General features: G+C 44.9%; 1 protein-coding gene across 3 annotated transcripts in view; it reads right to left on the bottom strand.

Annotated features, from left to right (window-relative positions):
- Window positions 1-6,245: 6,245 nt before the first annotated feature.
- CRHR2 (corticotropin releasing hormone receptor 2) overlaps window positions 6,246-18,477 on the bottom strand; it is a 92,313-nt gene continuing 80,081 nt past the window's right edge. For all 3 annotated transcript variants that reach the window (XM_062493464.1, XM_062493474.1, XM_062493483.1), the window contains one exon: window positions 6,246-6,386. In XM_062493464.1, the coding sequence (XP_062349448.1) occupies window positions 6,246-6,386 (141 nt within the window). The remainder of the gene's footprint in view (window positions 6,387-18,477) is intronic.

Raw genomic sequence — 18,477 nt, 5'->3', positions numbered from 1 at the left:
CCTGCCCATGGCAGGGGTTGGAATGAGATGATCTATAAGTCCCATTCCAACCCACACCATTCTGTGATTTGATGGATCTGTGATATTTGTAGATCTATCAGAAATAAGGAAGTTCATATACACTAAAAAAACACAAGCACGTGTGAGGGTATTTATAAAGTCAGTTAAGCCTGACATATTTTCAACACGAATCCACAGGTACAGCAGGTTTCAGATGTAGATTGAATTGTGCAAAACTGTCACTTTGTTATGGGGTTTTATGCATTTTGGTGTTGCACATTGCAAAAAGAGCCCACTGTGTGAGCTGCTCTGTGGAGAGGCACTCAGGGAAGCTTGCACCCCAGAGGGGTAATTCTGTGATTTGTGTTTGTTTGGTTTGTTTTTTTGTTTTTTTTTTTCCTCCAAAAGCTTACACAATCCTTTTGTTAAAAGAGAAGAATTCTTTAATCTTTAAACTTGACTACCTTTCTGAAGTAACCGAGCACAGATACCTGCTCAGGGCTCTGACCAACCTGCCCTGGTTGAAGATATCCCTGCTCAGTGCAGGGGGTTGGACCAGATCACCTTTAAAGGTCCCTTCCAACCCAAATTATCCTGTGATTTACAGAACTGAGGCAAATCCCTGCCTGGCAGCAGGACCAGGAGGCTTGCAGGGAGACACAAAACCACGGCAACCTCAGATGTGCCCCACAAGCAGCTGGGCTGCCCTTGTGCCCTGCACTGCTTGTTGCACACAGTCAGCTTTTCTGTCCTGCTAGGAAGCAGCAATCCCTGCTCTGACTCGAGGGGATCATCCCTGCTGTGCCAGGATCCCTGGGCTGTCAGGGCTGCTGATGCATTGGCCTCTGGCTGAACTGCTGGGCTGGAAGTCAGCAACCAGCAAAGGTCAAAATGAGTCAACCACCAAATCCAGGGCAAGCCAGCTGAGGGACAGGCAGGATTTCTGCTGTGGAAGTGCTCTTTTAGGCTGGCTGTGGCTGGCCAGGATTGGGATGAGCCAGGTTAACCATGGTTCTCTGCTCAGCCTGCATGGGCAGCGTGCCAGTAATGAACAGAACCCTCTGCAGGGTGCTGGTGCTGCTGCCCGTGACCTCACCAGCAGCATTGCCATTTGTCATCTCCCCACCTCAGCACACTCGTCTGGCATGTGCCAATCAGCAGAGAGCCATTAATTGGTTCAGCCTCTGACAGGAGCCCTTGCAGCCCCCCAGTGCAGAGGGGAGATGTGTCAGGAGGGTGATTTCACAGCCTTTGGGCAGCGCTGAGCACACACAGCCCTCCTGGATGGCTCCTTAGCATCTGGGAAACTCATTAAAGTTTGAGGAGTTCTTCTTTAAAGCTTTGGCCTCGTGGAGCACGAGGTCACTACAGCACTGCTCTGTGGTAATTGCACCAACCAGAAGGATTTGCTTTCTCCTACACTAATTAGCAAATGGAGAACCCAACAGGATTATCCAGGTGATCCAGGTTTTTGTTTTAATAACACATTTCGCCATCAGTAAATTTATAGATATTGTCTCTTTTCCAAAAGTTTCTCCTGAGATGCTTCTTCCAGCTCTGTGGGAGACATACATGAGAAAAGGAGTAATTAATAATAATAATTAATTAATTAATTGATCGATGAAAACTTGAAGGATTTATGTGGAACCTTCACACTCATGAACCTACAATATCCTTTCCATGTAGGAATACTCAGTATTCAGAGGACTGTAATCCCAAAATTGCTTTTCTTTTTCCCATGGACTAAGAGAAGAGCTTTGTGGTGGCTGTCTGCAGGAGTAGGTACCAACGAAACAATGAGTCAGAGCAGAGAGCAGGGTGGTCAGAGCATGGCTCTGTCCCTTCACAACTCCTCTCTGCCCAACCTCCTGCTCCACACTGTCCTGAGTGACTCCATCTCAGCATTCTAAACTCATTTTCCACCCCAGACCCATGTGCTTGAGCACTTGACCTTCTCTCACTGCGGGGCACATCCCCAGGGGTGTGATGCTCTGCTGGAAGCTGGAGCTGTGTATTCCATACCCCGTGTTCAGGCCCCAATCCCCTGGCTGTCCTGTACCTGTACAGTGATGGCACCCAAACCCAATCCTAAACTACTGCATCCCAGCAGCTGCAGCACAGCTGTCTCCACTGCAAGCCGGAACTGGGGATTTATTGCAAAGGAGAGGGAAAAGAAGATTTAAATAGTGTCAGAGAGAAGCAGTTAGCCCAGATCCAAAGCCAGCTTACACTTGCTGCCCCACGCCAGCTGGCACACGCGTGGTCTGCAGTGCTCAGCACTGCAAACATTTTCCTGGAAGAGCTTTGGAGAGTTCTGTTTCAAGCACTTGAGTGCTCATAGTTGTTCATTTCCATAATGACTCACCGAACACAAGCAGCTTTGTTTTCCTCCTACACAATAAGCTACAAATCCAGAGCAATTTGATCCATTTTTTCAAATGCACAAGAGGCCATGGACACACGTGTGCATAAGCACACACACAGACACACACGTGCACAGATGCTGTCAGTCCAACAGATCCACCACCATTTTCCTGGCACAGCTGAGCTGACTGTTCCTGCTGATCCAAAAGCTACTTCTGAATCATCCCAGACTTATGCCATAAATGATTATTTTGTTGAAAGGGACACAAGGCTTTAAAAGCTACCACAAAGTAAAGAGGTGAGTTTTCCCTAAAGAGATGTGACTTTATTCATCTTTGCCTTCCTGCCAGGAGACAGCAAAGGAAGAAGCTTCCTTTGAACAGAGGAGACATGAGCACATTTCTAAAACCCCTAAGGTTCACATGAAAAAAAGGCAGGAGCCAAACCTTGATCATGTTCATTCTTCCCTTGTCTTAGAGGCATGACTGACAATATCAGTACTAGGATGATGGGATAATCCAGGTTGTAAGGGACCTCAGGAAGGCTCCAGTCCAAAACCCCTGCTCACAGCAGGCTCAGAATGCTGCTCAGGGCTTTATCCATTTGGGTCTTGAAAAATCTCTAAAGATTGTCCCACCCTCACTTGGAAAGCTTTCCCACTGCTTAGCTGTCTTTATCAGGAAAAACTTTCTCCTTGTATCTTATCTGGCCCTTTGTTTTTACAGTTTGCCTGTTGTCCTCCTGCCTCAAACCACTGTGAAGGGTTTGGGTCTGTCAGCAACCTTGAGGTACTGGCAGGCTGTTGTTAGCTCCATCCAAAGTTCTTTGTTCTGAAACAGGTCCTCTTGCATCTCTGCACATGGAGAGAGCTCCAGACCTGAGCATCTTGCTGTTCCTGTGGTTGATCTTGCTTTAGTTTATTCGTATCTTCTCTACTGGGGTCACCAAACTGGGCATGGCAGCTGGCTGTGGACTAAGGAGTGCAAAGTAGAAGGGAATAGTAATTTCCCTCAAAACATCCCAGACCTTTGCTGCCAGGTGACACACCTGGTTTGAGTTGATTTCAGGATCCATGAGCTCCCTGGCTGCTTTTCCACACTGTTGCTCCTCAGGCAAGTCCTCACCTTCAGGAGAGGGCACACGTGCCAAGGAACTTCCTTTGCTGTCCAAGACACCTGGGGAACATCTCAGTAGCTCTGATATGCTAGATAACCATCAAACCGTTAATTCACTGTTAAAAGGCAAGGTGAATGTCACTCAGTGCGAATTCAGAAATGTTTTCTTGACATTAGAGTGTGCGGCTGACCTCCAGCATTTTTATCAAAGCCTGCCTGGGGAAAATGGAAGTTCTTATCTGTTTTGCTCCTAGGTGTTTTTCTCCTGGACTGATTTCCAAAGAACTAAACTCAAATGAATCTTTTTCTGAGAATCCCCATGCCTTAGGATGGCATCAGGAGCTACTCTGGCTGGCGTTCCCAGGAAAGGTGAGCATTTTGTCATCCCAGCTTGGATGTGCCAAATGCTTCTGATGACAGATATTAGCTCCTCACCTGTGGGACCAGACAGTGCAGCAGAGGCAGGAGCAGCACCATTGCTGCTGTCAGGAAGGTGAGCTGTGTTCTTCCAAAGTCCTGTGGGTGACAGCTTGCAGAGTCAAAAAAGGTTATTTTTATTTTCTTCAAGCTGCACAGTTTCCTTGGGTAGGTACCAAGTGCAGGGGGAAATCAGCCACCCAACTTAGGCACACACCAAATGTAACTGTCTTCATCTATTTATTGGTCTTAAATGTTCAGTGAATATTACTGCAAGTGAAACTAGGGGCATTGCAGCAATAGCCCAAAACACTGGCACAAAGTGGGTGCCCTGGCACTGATACATTCCAGTGGTTCACTGAGACAAACTCTAAAGGACCCCCGAGTTAACCATCAGTTCACTGCTTCATCTGCCAAATGTCTTCTCTACTCAGATCTGCTCCATGTCTGGATGTCTGCCACACTCCTGGCAGCACCAATAACCTGCAGTTTCTGACAGAAACTGCTGCATTGCAAATCCCTTTTTCATCCCAGCACAGCCCAGAGCCAGAGCAAACACAGAGATGCTCACTGCACGTATTTCTAACCTGTAGATGCATCCCTCCCTTCAAACACAAGATACCAGGGGCTGTGCATTGCTACTGTGATGGATAAAAGCACTGACCTGGTCCTCTCTCATCAGGCACTCAAATCTCCTTCCTCCCTCTGTTATCTCTTTGAGATACATGAATCCAAATGAGTTAGGAGAGGGAAGAGTTACAAAATGTTGTTTATTTAAATTTGCTGTTCATTGCCAGCAAGCTCAAAGTTGAATATGACTGAGCTGTCAGAACAGACATTCCCTCACCCCCCCTCCCCCCAGCAGGGGATTTATAACAGCGTTTTCCAAAAGTTTTTCCAGCCCCTGAAAACCAGAGCAACATAAATCTGCAGGTTTAAATTGAGCTCGTGCTGAAAAGTCCTATAAAACATCTGAAGAAAATTCAGAATAACCTTGATAAAAGTGGAAAGAGCAAATTACTCCAGCTGAGATGCAGGTGATGGAGACCATACAACACAACATTTTTCTTACTGCTGTGGCAAAGCCCAGTGGAGACAGCACAGAGGGATGGGGTCCAGTGTAAGACCATGAGCTGAGAAGGGAGGCAATTCTTGCATTTAAATGCCCCCTTGGTAGGATTTTATCACAAGGTTGTTCTTCTTCCTTGGCTCATTATCAAACAGGACTTCCTTCCCTGATCTTAGCTGCAAAACCACTCTCAAGACAGGTGTCCTCTTCCTTTCCAGAGTAAAGAAAACGATGCCTGGTTTTATTGAAACCAACCCAGAGTAGTGTTTATTATTGAAAATATACAGTATTTTTGAACATCACATAAAAAGCCTGGTAGATACAACTGCTCTAGTTCAAAATGTTCAATAGATACCTTTGTGCAGCACGTAGCATTATCCTCAGAAGGCAAACATCCTCTTCTCATCATGATTACCTTTACAGTTCTTCCCTTTTGTGTTTTTTAAACCCAGAAAAGTTGTCCTTCCCCACCCTGATCCTCTGAGCTGAAAAAAAACCACCACTTTCCAAAGGCTTTACACTTACATTGTGCTGGAAGCGTGGGGCTAAGAGGAATGAGAATATTTTGTAGGATTACTTGGAGCTACTCCTGTTCTTTGAAATATCTGTGTAAGAGCAGGGCATGGTGCTTGCCAGGTAGAGTGCCCTATGTGGAACAGTCCAGCGATGCCCTGACAATTCCCAGTCTGTCCAAGAGAGAAATGGGGAAGGCAGATGAATTCAGGCTTTTCACACCACCTTTCAGACTCTCTTTTTCTTGCTGCCACAAGTTCTCAAATGACAGTTTTGCACAGAAGAAACTTTTTACAAAGGAAACAAGAAAGGGATGGGCTATTATACACCAAAATGTTGACATCATTGGGAATCAATGTACAGGGTGAGATGGACAGTGTGTTAAAAACGGTCTTTGTTCACTGCAATACGTAAGGGGGAATAAAAACAAAAAAAATGAAAAGGAAGGAGAAAAAAATTGATTATTCCTGCCAATGTGCTGCTTTAGACTTTACACTGTGAACTTCCACAGGATGCAGTCAGGGTTGAACCTGCTCCTTCTTTGAATCTGTTTTACCACCACCAATTCCAAGAGGCTTTTTCCTGGTCACCTCGAAGCAGCATCACGGATGTGGGAGATGAGAGCCTGCCGAAACAGGATGGGTCCCTCCCTGGAAAGAGATCAGTGGGGACAGAGGAGGAGAGCTTGCAGAAAGGGGTTTTGGGGCGTGGGAGCGAAGAGAGGAGAAGTCTGAAGGCCACGGGGTGGTGGTGGGTGGTGGGAGATGTCACATGGCCGCAGTCTGTTTGATGCTGTGGAAGCTGATCCGCGTGGGGGACGTGGGGATGGACATGGCTCGTGCCACACGCACCCGCAGAGAGTGGTGGTCCTGCCAGCGGTGCCACCTCTTCCTGGCAGCAGAACGGACCTGGGGAGAAACACGGGAGAGGGTGAAGGGAGAATTCCCTCGGTAAAGGGAGCTGGACAGTGCTGAGAGGGGTCACGGTATTGTCCAGGCACTGAAACACACAGGGACTGAGTCGGATGCCTGAACAGCAGCTTCTAATTCACTGACATACACCTGAGCACTTGACTCGAGGACAAAACATGGCTTTTACACACCTCACATCTCATATCTGCATCTTAAATACCCCAGAGCATTTCAAACAGGCCTAAACATTCACAACTGCATGAAGCCCTCAGGATGGGTGGATCTGATGGATGGTGCATCCAAGGTCTGTCCGAGACCTGATGGAATTCTTGGAGAGCCCCGTCCCAGGGGTTCCTGCCGCCCTTGTATGTGAAGAAGCACAGGGGATCTAACCAAGCGCTGGTTCTGCAACACAGGCACACCTGACCCAGCCCTGTGAGCACCTCGTGCAGGCAGTGCAAGTTGCTCCACATCAGCAGAAGGTCATCCTCAAGCAGATGCTGACCAACAGGTCAGATGAACCTTGAATTTAAGTTTTTTTTTTTCTTCGTGGAGCAGAAAGAGAGCCCAGGAACTCTGGCTCAAATATACACATATATAAGCAAGAGAAAAAAAGGGGAAAGGAATCCTAAACCTCAAACACAGTGGGAGCGAGGGCTTGAAATACTCCTAAAATAGACCTGCCAAATTCCTGCCAAATCTCTGGCAGACGAGACTCAAAGTCAGAACCTGGCATGAAGCATTTGGACCAATTTCTGGATGTTCTAGTTGATATCTGCTTACTGTAGAGAGGAAAGCAATTCAGACCCCTAACCCAGGGAGATAAATAAGCCAACAAAATTAGGTGAGAGGAATCTGAGCCCAGCTTCCTGGAGTCCAAAGCCTGATGTATTCATGACATTTGGAAAAGATGCTGATGTTCTGCTGCCAACTTGAAATCTGGTGAACTTTGAAAGAAGAATTGTTACATAAAACTTCTGTATCAAGCCAGGGCCTCTCTTACCAAAGCCATGTTTTTTTTTTACAAAGATGGGTTATAAATAATGTAATATAGACATTGGACCTCAACTACTGACCTTTAGATCTCCTCCTGGCCAAGAGGGAACCAGTCAGTGTGGTCAAAGGGGATGATTCATCTCCTTCTAAAGCAGGTGTCCAAAAGAGGCCAGATATTTGTGGTCAGATGAAGAATATTTATTTCCTTTAATTGGTTATAAAATGAGTCTAGACAACCAGCTCTATTTAAAATGTCTGGGTTATAAATTTAGATAATATTAACATCTAACCCTGGATATTCTTTAATTTTTAATGCACTTATTTTCACTGCTTCCCTCAAAAGCAAAGGATTGTTTCAAGCCTCATTTTACCACTGACAAGGGAAACTTTGGGTCTTATCAGCAGTGATGCTGTTGGGGAGGTGACCTCAAAGGGATCAGCTGCCATGGCAACTGCACAAGGCCTGGGAGGAGCTTTCAGAGCCTGTGAAGCTCATGCTGGCACAGGTTCTCAGCTATCAGCCCCTGGGTGAGGTCAATCAAACCCACCCTGGGTGTGTTGTCACCACCACTGGTGCTGCAGGGAAGGTGGAGGAAAAAAATATTGCCCAAAGATGAAGAGTCACTGCTTCTTTCTTCACTTCTTTGAAAGCTTGGGGATTGTCTGCAGGGGCTCTGAGAGATCTACTCAAAATACAAGGAACACTCAGAGTCTCCAACCCCGCCTCAGGGCAGCTCAAACATCCTAAGAGCGCTCAGATGAGTTGAAGAGCTCCAGGACTGGAGGTGTTTCCAACCCAAACCACATCCTATCAGTTTTAGGTGTCCCAGGTGAACAGGGTGAAGGCCTGATGGTTAAAACATAGAAGAGTTCACAAGGAGGACACAGAGAGGGGGGAACTGCTCTCCTTCTCTTGGCTGGTTTCAATTTTCCCATTTCTGGGTGGGCTTTCAGAGCCCTGGGCTGTAGCACTGCTACTGAGAAACTGTGGTCTGGCAGCAAACAATCCCCTCCCACCACAGCTTTGTCCATGAAATACATTCCACTGCAGGTTTATGAGTACCAGCCTGGAAAACAGTTTTGCAATTTCCTCTTTGGTGCCTTTTCAGGGGAATCCTAAACCTGGAAATGTGGCTTTCCAACCAGAGCCCTTCCAGAAGGCAGAGACAAATCACAGCAGAGGATTTCTTTCTTTGGTTGTTTTCTCAACTATCTGTGATCTGTGCTACTGCCATGGTTGACTTGGTGGTTTTAGTGATCTCAGAGGACTTTTCCAACCTAACTGATGCTGTGGTTCTGTGATTTAAGATAAGCAGCTGCAGATTTCTAAGGTGAGGTGAGGGGAATGCCACACTGGGTTTCCTCTAATTTTGAATCAATTATTTGTTTCAATATAAATAATGATGGTTTTTAAACTTAGTAGGGGTCAGACAGAACCTAATGAAACAAAGAATATGAGGGAATAGAACTGGAGAAGGAGAAGAGAGAACACACAATGAAAGGGGAATGAAAGCGCTGCCAGGAAGAGCATCATGATCATCATGAATGATTTGGAGATGAGAATGAGAACTGTGTGGTCAAACAACAGTGCAGAGGATTTCTGGAAAAGTCTCTTGTTATGAGGCAGTAGCTACAATACCTCTCCACCAGTGTCATGATGGGGTTTGGCCAGGTTATAAAGTGAGCTGAACGACACAGTTATATGAAACAGCAGAGCCAGGATGGATGGACTCAATCACAAACTGCAGCAGCCTGGACTGCTGACCATCATCCCCTTCTCACCAAACTGACCTCCCTGGTTCACTGAACCCTCCTGGGAAAACAGGAGAAGCACCAGAAAGCTGTGCCATGGTGTTGTACTTTTCTGGAAATTCACTATTTGCAAACCTACCATGGTTCCACCTGGAGTGGCAGAGGGATCCTTGCTCCTGATTCTGGATGGGAGAGAGGATATAATGCACACCCAAAGGCAAATCCATGTGCCAGAGTCCAGGCAAGGGGGGAGGCAGCTCCCCTGAAAGACTCACGCCCAGTCTTTGCTGCTTATCACAGAATCACTGAATGGTTTGGGTTGGAAGAGACCTTAAAGTTCCTCTCATTCCAACCCCCTGCCATGGACACGGACACCTTCCACTGGAGCAGGTTGTTCCAAGCCCCATCCAAGTACTGGATCCATTATTTATGCTTCCAGTACAGACAGTGGAGGAAGAGAGACAATTCCCCTGAGGATGGCACTTAGACATGTGGAATGAAAGAGTCCTTGCTCCTCTGGGTACAAAGCCAGCTGAAATAAATGCTGGGCACCTCAGGCAAGTGGCTTAAGTAACACATGAAGTGTCAGACCATTGTCACGGGAAAGTGTCCCATGAAGACCTGAGATGCAGAGGGATGCTGCTTCTCAAATGCTCCTCTCTCCCCAGATGTCACTGAATGCTGAGATACTGTTAGGGAAAATTTTCCTCCTTTCTTCTGCAGTGACTTTATTTTTCCCTGAGCAACCAGTGCGAAAAGATACTTACTCAGCCAGGGAAGCCAGATTAGATTTATCATTTGTGCTTCAAGCCAACCAAGTCAAAAAGAACCACCTGGAGATAAAGATGTGAGTCTATAGTAGCAGTTAGCTTTCATGATAGGGTTTGAGACAGGATTAAAAAAAACCCAAAAATGCTGTCTTCTTGTACAGCTGGAGCCATTCCTAATGGACTGGGCACATGGAAATGGGCTCTGCAATCTTCAAGGGTGAGGGCAAAGCATTTTTTAATGACAGAATAATTAACTGCAATTAGTATGTGACCAGAGTGCAAGCAGAGAAGGAGAAGGTCAAATTTGTATCTTGTACTTAAACTCAGAAACAAAATGCTAGGTTAACTTTAGGTAAGAAAAGAAAGAAAAACTGGCTGTGGCTGTTGTATTAATGTGTTCAAAGACAAAAAAAAAAAAAGCTATTGCACAGTGGAAGAGTAAAACAAGAGAATACAAAATACCAACAATCAAACATGGCTGTTAATCCCTGTAAGAGCAGCCTCCTCTATTAAGCATTTCTAGAGTCAGGACCATGCCCCAGAGCCAGCATTAACACATTTATGACCTGAAATTGCCAGCACTGGCCTGTAACAGCCCAAGGATGCTCCAGGCTGTCATCAGCAGTTAGAGCTCCACAAGGAGTCCTGGGAACACAAATTATCAGCCTCACCTCTGTGGAGCTTCAGTTGCTTGAGAGCACCAAAATTATCCCTGCTCTGAGCACAGAGCTGCATGCCTGTGTTGACCCTTGGTTTGTCTTTTTGTTGCAAATAGGTCCTGGATCTCCAGGTGAGGCGTTCTGATGCTCCCAGAGAGACAGGAGTGCCTTTATCCATGTTTTGTAAATAAACTAAATCACTGAGCAACTGCACCTGGGTCCTACCCTGCTGGTGTGGCTTTGCCAGGATCCCACAGACCCAATCCCTCAGGCCAAGGGTGCTCATGTTACCATCACACGAAATATTGAACTGAACATCCCCATAAAGATCCCATCATCTGTATTTAATCCTCCTGAGGTCAGGAAGGGATGTAGTCAAAACAACCTGCAAGACTCAAAGGAAACAAAAACAAAGCTTGGGTAGAATGCTGGTTTTTGTTTCAACAGGTACCCTGAATCACACCACTATTTATGTAACATTGTTATGGAGTTTTTTCCTGCCTGAAGAAACTATCCTGCTTAATTGGTCTGTATTTTTTGTTTTGTTTTTCCTAGGGTCTTTGACAGCAACTCTTCACAATCTGGGGATATTTTCACCTGCCAGCCTGGGACATCCAAGCTTATTTCTAAGACCACAGCAGTGCAAGTTTGTTATCATCAGTAACAGTTCAAGAAGCTGCAACAATTCTGACTAGTCATAAAGATTTACCAGGCACTTTTGTGTGGAAACAAATGCTGCTCCTTTCTTCTGGGTCACAAAGGACCAGAACTAGCCACAGCAGAGGGAGGCCACGGGTGCACCCAGCCCACCTCAAGCCCCTGTGGTTTTGCTGTGGAGTGCTCTGGAGTCACCCTCACATCAGCAGTGCTGTAATAAGGAGGAAAATGGGATGGGGAAGGACCCTCAGAGCAGATGGAATTAAAGTTTAGCCCTCTAGTCCACCTCTAGATTCGCATTTATTCAGAGTTTTTAAGGAATGCTTAATACATGTCCTTGGGGCTCAGGATGAATAATGTGGAGCCTGTCTGGGCTGATGGGCAGGGGGATGAGTAACCATTCCAGGGGTGACTCAGAGCTGGCAGTTCTAATCATCAGCCTCCCAAGATGATCAGATCAAGGGAAACCACTTTGAGCTTAATAGATTTTGAGAGACAGATGGTGCTTGGCTAAAGGGTCAACAGAAAAAAAATTCAACATATTCATCTTTGCCTTGCACCTTGTTGTGAGAATAATTTACAGAGGCATCTGATCTGTTAATCTCTGATGCTGCTTTCTCTCTAAGCCAGCTAATTTCTTTCCATTTTAAAAGTCAATTCATAGATGATTATTGATATTGGTGAGGTAATACTGAATCTGAGTCCTGAGCTAAGAATTCAGGCTCTAGAAGGATGTTTTCAGACTCAGGTCTGGCTGGTTATGTATCCATCGAGGATATGGATAGAAATGAAGGATAGGAACTTCATTATGGACACAGAATTCCTAAATTATAGAATAATTAAGGTTGGAAGTGACATCGGAAGGCCTCTGGTCCCATGCCACGATCAGAGCACATCCAGCACAGTGATTTTATCAAGTTCTGAGATTATGTCAGGGTTTTACCAAGTCATTTTGAGCATAAACAAGGACAGAGATCTCAAAACACCTTTAAGCCTCTATTTCAGTGCTTAAACATCCTCACTTTATTATTTTTTCTTCCCTGTTTTATCAGGACTTGCCTTGTTCCCTTCATTTGGTTTCAGAGTGGAGCTTGCTCTTCCCTGAGCAGCCCCTCATCAAGCACCATCCCTTTAGAGACGGAGGCTGTTCACAAGCACTGTCACCTCCATTCCCAAGCTCCTGCTCTGGGATGGCTGTGTTGGGATGTCCCATCATAGCTGGTAAGGTTTGCAAGGATCACAGAACCCTCCGAGAGATCTGGTGCTAACTGGAAATTGCATGAAGCACCTAATCACAAGAATAAGTGATCTCTATTCCTCTGTTATCCTCCTGTTTCCATCATCATTGCTGAGGTAGCAGGAGTGGAGCCAGCCCTATGTGGAATATGAAACAGTCTAAATGCACTCTTTGCCTCTCTTTGAAATAGTTTAGTTTGTCTCAGGAGAAAACCATCACTGTTAAGAAGGTCTGGCTAAAAGGCAGATATGACACCAGTAAGGGGACTGGATGGAAAATCCATCTTCCTTTAAAGCAGCTTTGTCTGGAATCAGCCAAAGGCAGAAGAGAACTGCTGGGAGCGCTGTACCCATCTTCCCCTGAGCAGAAGGTGCACACTAAAGACCTGAAAGGAAAATCTGACCTGCAGTGAAAATTGTCCAGCAGGAGTTATGTGGGAATGCATTCCTCCAGCACAGCTTTGAGCCATTCACAGAATCACAGAATTGATTGGCCTGGCTTGGAAGGAACATTAAGTCTCATCCAAACTCATCCTCTGCCATGGGCAGGGACACCTTCCACTATCCCAGGGTGCTCCAAGCCCTGTCCAACCTGGCCTTGCACACTTCCAGGGATCCAGGGGTAGCCACAGGTTCTGTGGGCACCCTGTGCTGGGGCCCCACCACCCTCATGGGGAAGAATTTTTTTTCAAATATCCAATTTAAACATGCCTTCTGTCAGTGTGAAGCCATTCCTCCTTGTCCTGTCACTGCATCCTCTTATAAAGTCTATCCTTGTTCCAAAAAACTCCATCCTAAACCTTTTCTTTTTTTTTAAATAAATCCAGTGTTATCTGAAACTGAATCCAGTCTTTTGATCTGGAAGTTGACTGAAAAAAATTTTGAAGAGCATCTTGTTTTCTGCAGTCATTGAAAAATAAGTTCACAATCTGCATTCACTGTTCTGAAGTGGCATTCAACATAAATGCATACAGATTCTTCATTATGCCAGTTTTCATAACATCACAAATTCTCAGAAACCTCTCATTATCAATTTTCTTGGAAGTCCAGAGATGCTCTTTTCCACTTGGATTAAATGAAATTTGCATATTTTTGCCCTCCAGTGTTTCTCTGTGTCAAAAAAAAAAAAACCTCTTTATTCATAGTCGCTAAACAAATTAATGAGTCAAGTGCCAATGGCCTCTTGTGCCCATCCATGGCACACTTCAGTCAAAACAGCTTCAGAATTTTCAGAAGCAATAAACCGTAAAAAGCTCTAAGATTTTAATCTAGTCTGCTTCTCCTCCGTGGAATCACTGCAATAATTTGTGTACAAGGTGTTGGCTTGGAAAGAGGGAACAGAGCTGGGGAACGGGCTGGAGCACCAGGAGAGGCTGATGGAGCTGGGAAAGGGGCTCAGCCTGGAGAAAAAGGGGATCAGGGGGGACCTTGTGGCTCTGCACAACTCCCTGACAGGAGGGGACAGCCAGAGAGGGATTGGGCTCTTCTCCCAAGGCAGAAGCAATAGGACAAGAGGAAATGGCCTCAAAATGCAGACTGGAAATTTGGAACAATTTCTTCACTGAAAGGGTGGTCAGGCATTGACACAGGCTGACAAAGTGGTGGAATCCCCATCCCTGGAAGTGTTCAAAACCTGTAGATGGGAACAGGGTTTAGTGGAGGGCTTGGCAGTGTGTGGGAAATGGTTGAACTTGATGATCTTAGATTGGTTCTTTGATTTACTGATTTTTTTATCTCCAGCTCAGAGGCCTAACACACCCTCTCCCACTGCAGCCAACAAAGCCAGTCCAGGAGCTGTGTGAAACAGTTTTCTGTGCAAATGAGGGCAAGGGAGGTGACTGCATTCCCAGCTCAAATATCTACTCAAAAATGAAGGAAATAAACTCATCAACTTTGAAATTCTTTGCATGGACTGCAATTGAATCGCTTCACTTTTTCCCTTCAGTGATACCACATTTGTGAGACCAAATCACTGAAAAGCAGGACATTTTATGGTGGTATCAGGTGTTACCAAGGTATCATTTTTGGTTAGATCTCAAGGTAAATTTGTTTAAGTCAATGGAAGTTACAACACAAATTTCCAAACTTCAAGGACAGAACTCAAAGGGATGGAAACTTCATAGAAGAGAATCCCAGAATCCCAAAATATCTCAGCTTGGAAGGGATCCATAAGGATTGCTGAGTCCAGCCCTTGCCAACTCTGTAGGCAAAGTGTTCTTTGGAACAGCCTCTCACATCCTGAGGTTTTTTTTGATCTTTAAACCCAGTTTTAGTTGAACAGAGGTTTTGAAGCCACACTGACTGCACTGCTCAGATATTGTGGGAGCTGGACTGAGGAGTACAGCATAAAGCTACCAGAGCCAGTAGAATTTTCCTCTTTATTTTCAGTTCATGCAGGTTTGTCAGGACACATGGTTCCATTTCCTGTGACTCTATCAAAATGTAGCCTTAAGTAATATTTCTGCCATTTGCTCAGATTCCAGTAACTGCTATGAATGCTTTCCCTGTACCCAAACCAAGTGATTTTCACATCAGATTGAGAAATAGTCTCAACATTTACTAAGTCTCACTGCAAAATTTCTACGTTCACTTTTAAAATACAGGCAGTAAATTCATTGCACAATTTCCTTCCCTCATAAAGGACTGGGGTTAATTGTAGCCTCTCCTTATTCTGAGAACATTAAAACCCAGCACAACTGTGCAAAGGCTGCATCCAATTCCAGCCCTGGCAGGGAAGGAATTCTACATGGGTCCCTCAGTGGCTGCTGAAAACAACATCACCTCTGCTCTTTTATTTCCTGTTATTCTCTTTCTTCCTCAAAAATATTTCCTGGTGAGAAATCACTCAGTGAAATCACACACTAAGCCTCAGGAAAAAACCCAAATCAGGGATTTTAATGTGGTTACCTAGGGAAAACCCTACAGCTGTTCTTTCACACCTGAGGAACCCTCAGTGATGGTTCCTCTGTCTTCCACTAAATGCAGCAGCTTTTAATCTCATAGCAAAAGGAAACACATAAATTGTGAAGGGCCAAGTTTCCCAGATACTAAGCACTCATTGAAGATCTCATTAAGGATATTTTGGGGGTTTTTGAGGGCAATCCATAGTTTTTGAGCTCTATTATAGACAGTTACTGGCAGTTTGTGAGTACCCAGCGGGATGTGTATCAAATACAGGGTGGAAGAGATGCAGCTGAGATCACAGCATTATTAAAGCTTAAATTGATGGATTTTTCCAGGCCTTTGGCTTGTGTCATCGTTTGGAGCAAGCCTAGCACTGTGGGGGTGAGCAACCTGATAAAGACCATTACATGCATTTAAAGAACCCAGCTCTGCTATAACTGGAAAACCTGAAGTATCTAAAAACCTGAGACAGCAGCTTATCAGCCCATCTACCACGGAGACAGGAACATCAGGCTCACTGAAGAGATAATAACAAGGCTTCAGTGGTATCTGTGAAGCTTTCAGGCTGCTCCTCACAGGTTTTTTTCCCCTTTGTGAGTAAAATCCTATACCTCGTGGGGATGAAGTGGCATTGCTTTCATCACCACTTCTAGTAGGGATGCCTGGCTAGGAGCAGCTCAACTTTTAAAATAATGTACTATAAGATGCACATTTGTGTTCTGGACAATGTGATTACATGCCCAGAAAGCTCTGAAAAGTCACTGAGTTTGCTGCTTTCTTTGGTACTGTGCAAAGCTGAGGCTCGAACAGAACAGGAAACGTTATCCTTTAAAAACTTTATGATATTCCAAAAAAAAACCATTCTCACAGCACATTGAGACAAGTCCAAAGTTTTTTCACAGTTTTTTAAATAGACAATATTCTAATATTTGGGGGGGGTTGGAATTATGTTTCACCTCAAAGAAGCAGTAAAAGAGTTGCCACGGTTTAGTCAGTCAAGTGGAAGTTGCACATTAGATGTCAAAAAATGCTACAGAGATTTCCCTCCCAAATTCAGCTGTTGTGGGTGCCCACATGCCAGCAGGGTGTCTTGGGTATGCAGTGGAGAGTCAGTCCAGACTGCCAGCTAAGACTGGAGCTGCTCAGGTGAGCAGATGGAGGTGCCTGTTGGAGACTAAGCTGATGAAAATCTTAAAAAGCAAAAAGTTTGTATTGACTGGCTTGAATTACAGACACCAAGCCATTTGAGAAGCCCCATTGAATCCCACCTGGTTTTCCCACTTCCCAGTCAGATGTGAATCTTCTCCAGACCCTGTATCAGCTGCTAAGAGCCACCTGGATGTCTCAGATCTGCTGCAGCCTCCCCAGCAGCACCACATATCTGACTTTAGGGCAATGAATCAACATCCCAAGCTGGGTGTCTCAACCTTGAACTGACTCCCTCAGAAATGTCCATTCCCACTGTGACAGCAATGTGAACCAGCTGGAAAATCAGCTCTGGAATCATTCCAGGTTCCCCAGAAGATTGCTATCAAGGCCTAGAAGTGCATGAGGTGAATCATCCTCCTTTGACAGGATCCATTATGTCTGAACTCATCAAAGGCACAGGATATGGGAAGTTGGCTCATGGCTTTGGACAGACAGCTTCAGACTGCTGAAGAGAAGGGGATATTTGGATATTTCTCCCTATAAAAAGAGCTGAAAGAATGCCAGAACAGAAGAGTGAAAACCTGCTGTAAACAGCCAACAGCTCCAAGTCTGAGTGCACAAAATGGAAGTGGGGTGACAGAAAGTCTTGACTGGCTATGAGATCACATGGCCTGGGTTCCAGCCCCTGATGGTCACTGGGATGCCATGAAAAAAAATTAAAAAGACATTAAAAAAGCCTCCTGTCTACAGGAAGATTCTCCTTCTGCTTTAACAGTGGCAGACCTGATGAGTATGACAAGTAAAATCACAGAACATCCTGAGTTGGAAGGGACCCACAAGAATCATCCAGCCCAACTCCTGCATGGGACACCCCAACAATCCCACCCTGAGTATCTCTGGGAGTGTTGTCCAAATGCTCCTGGAGCTCTGGCAGCCTCAGGGCTGTGCCCATTCCCTGGGGAGCCTGAGCAGTGCCCAGCACCCTCTGGGGGAAGAACCTTTCCCTAAAATCCAACCCAATCTTCCCCTGACACAGCTTGAGGTAAATGTCGTTCTACAGGCACCTGCGTTTTGGAGGAAGATTTAAACTCCCTATTTCTCAACAGGCAAGTGGAATAGTGACAATTTATGGAAGGAAAATTGGAAAGAGAACTGAGAACTCTGCTGCCAGGATATAAAAGTGGCATGTGCTTAACGTGAGAAAACTGAGCTATTTCTTGTTAACATTATCTCAGAATTAATGAGGAAGAGGGCAAGTTATTAATGTAAAATAATACAAAAGAAGTACAATAAAAAAAATAAAATAAAATATTTAAAATAAAATACTGCTGCTTTGAAGCCATGCCCATTCTTTCTCATAGCCCACAATGAAATAAAGAAGCAGCACAAACAAAATTTATACCAATACAGCAGGAATAATGAAATATAGATTTCATTTCTGCAGAGACTAAAATTTTAGCTGGACAAAGATGACAGCCTTTAATGCAGGTAAATGAGACACTGACAATGTAAGCAGAGGAAAGATTTAAATCTCTCACACTTTGGGGTGGAAGTCAAACACTGAGGAATATTAGTGAAGTATTTCTTGCTTGAGTAGCAGTACTCACATTAATTCTGATTTAATCTGTTTTCAACCCTCTTTTCTGAATGCAGCAGGCACTGATCACCCAGAGATAGTCACCCACATGGAAAAACTCACTCAGCTCAGCATGGCACTATAAAGATGGGTCACCTGCAGCATATCCTTAACAAGAGTCCAGCTCAGAAGTAATTAACTACGCCCAGAAATCGTGTTTTTAATTAATGAGAAACTTCAAAGAAGTCTTAAGACGAAGAACAGAAATTTTATAATCCGACAAAATTTCTTTCCCTTGGCCTGACCCCACAGGAAATAGTCTGTAATTGATAGAGTTTTGAGGACAAAGGCTGGGAAATTCAGGTGCACATTAAGAACCTTCTACAAGA

The sequence above is a fragment of the Cinclus cinclus genome, chromosome 1 (assembly GCF_963662255.1).
Source record: "Cinclus cinclus chromosome 1, bCinCin1.1, whole genome shotgun sequence".
Classification (NCBI taxonomy): domain Eukaryota; kingdom Metazoa; phylum Chordata; class Aves; order Passeriformes; family Cinclidae; genus Cinclus; species Cinclus cinclus.
Note: the sequence above shows the minus strand (reverse complement) of the source record. Positions and strands in the feature narration are given on the sequence as shown.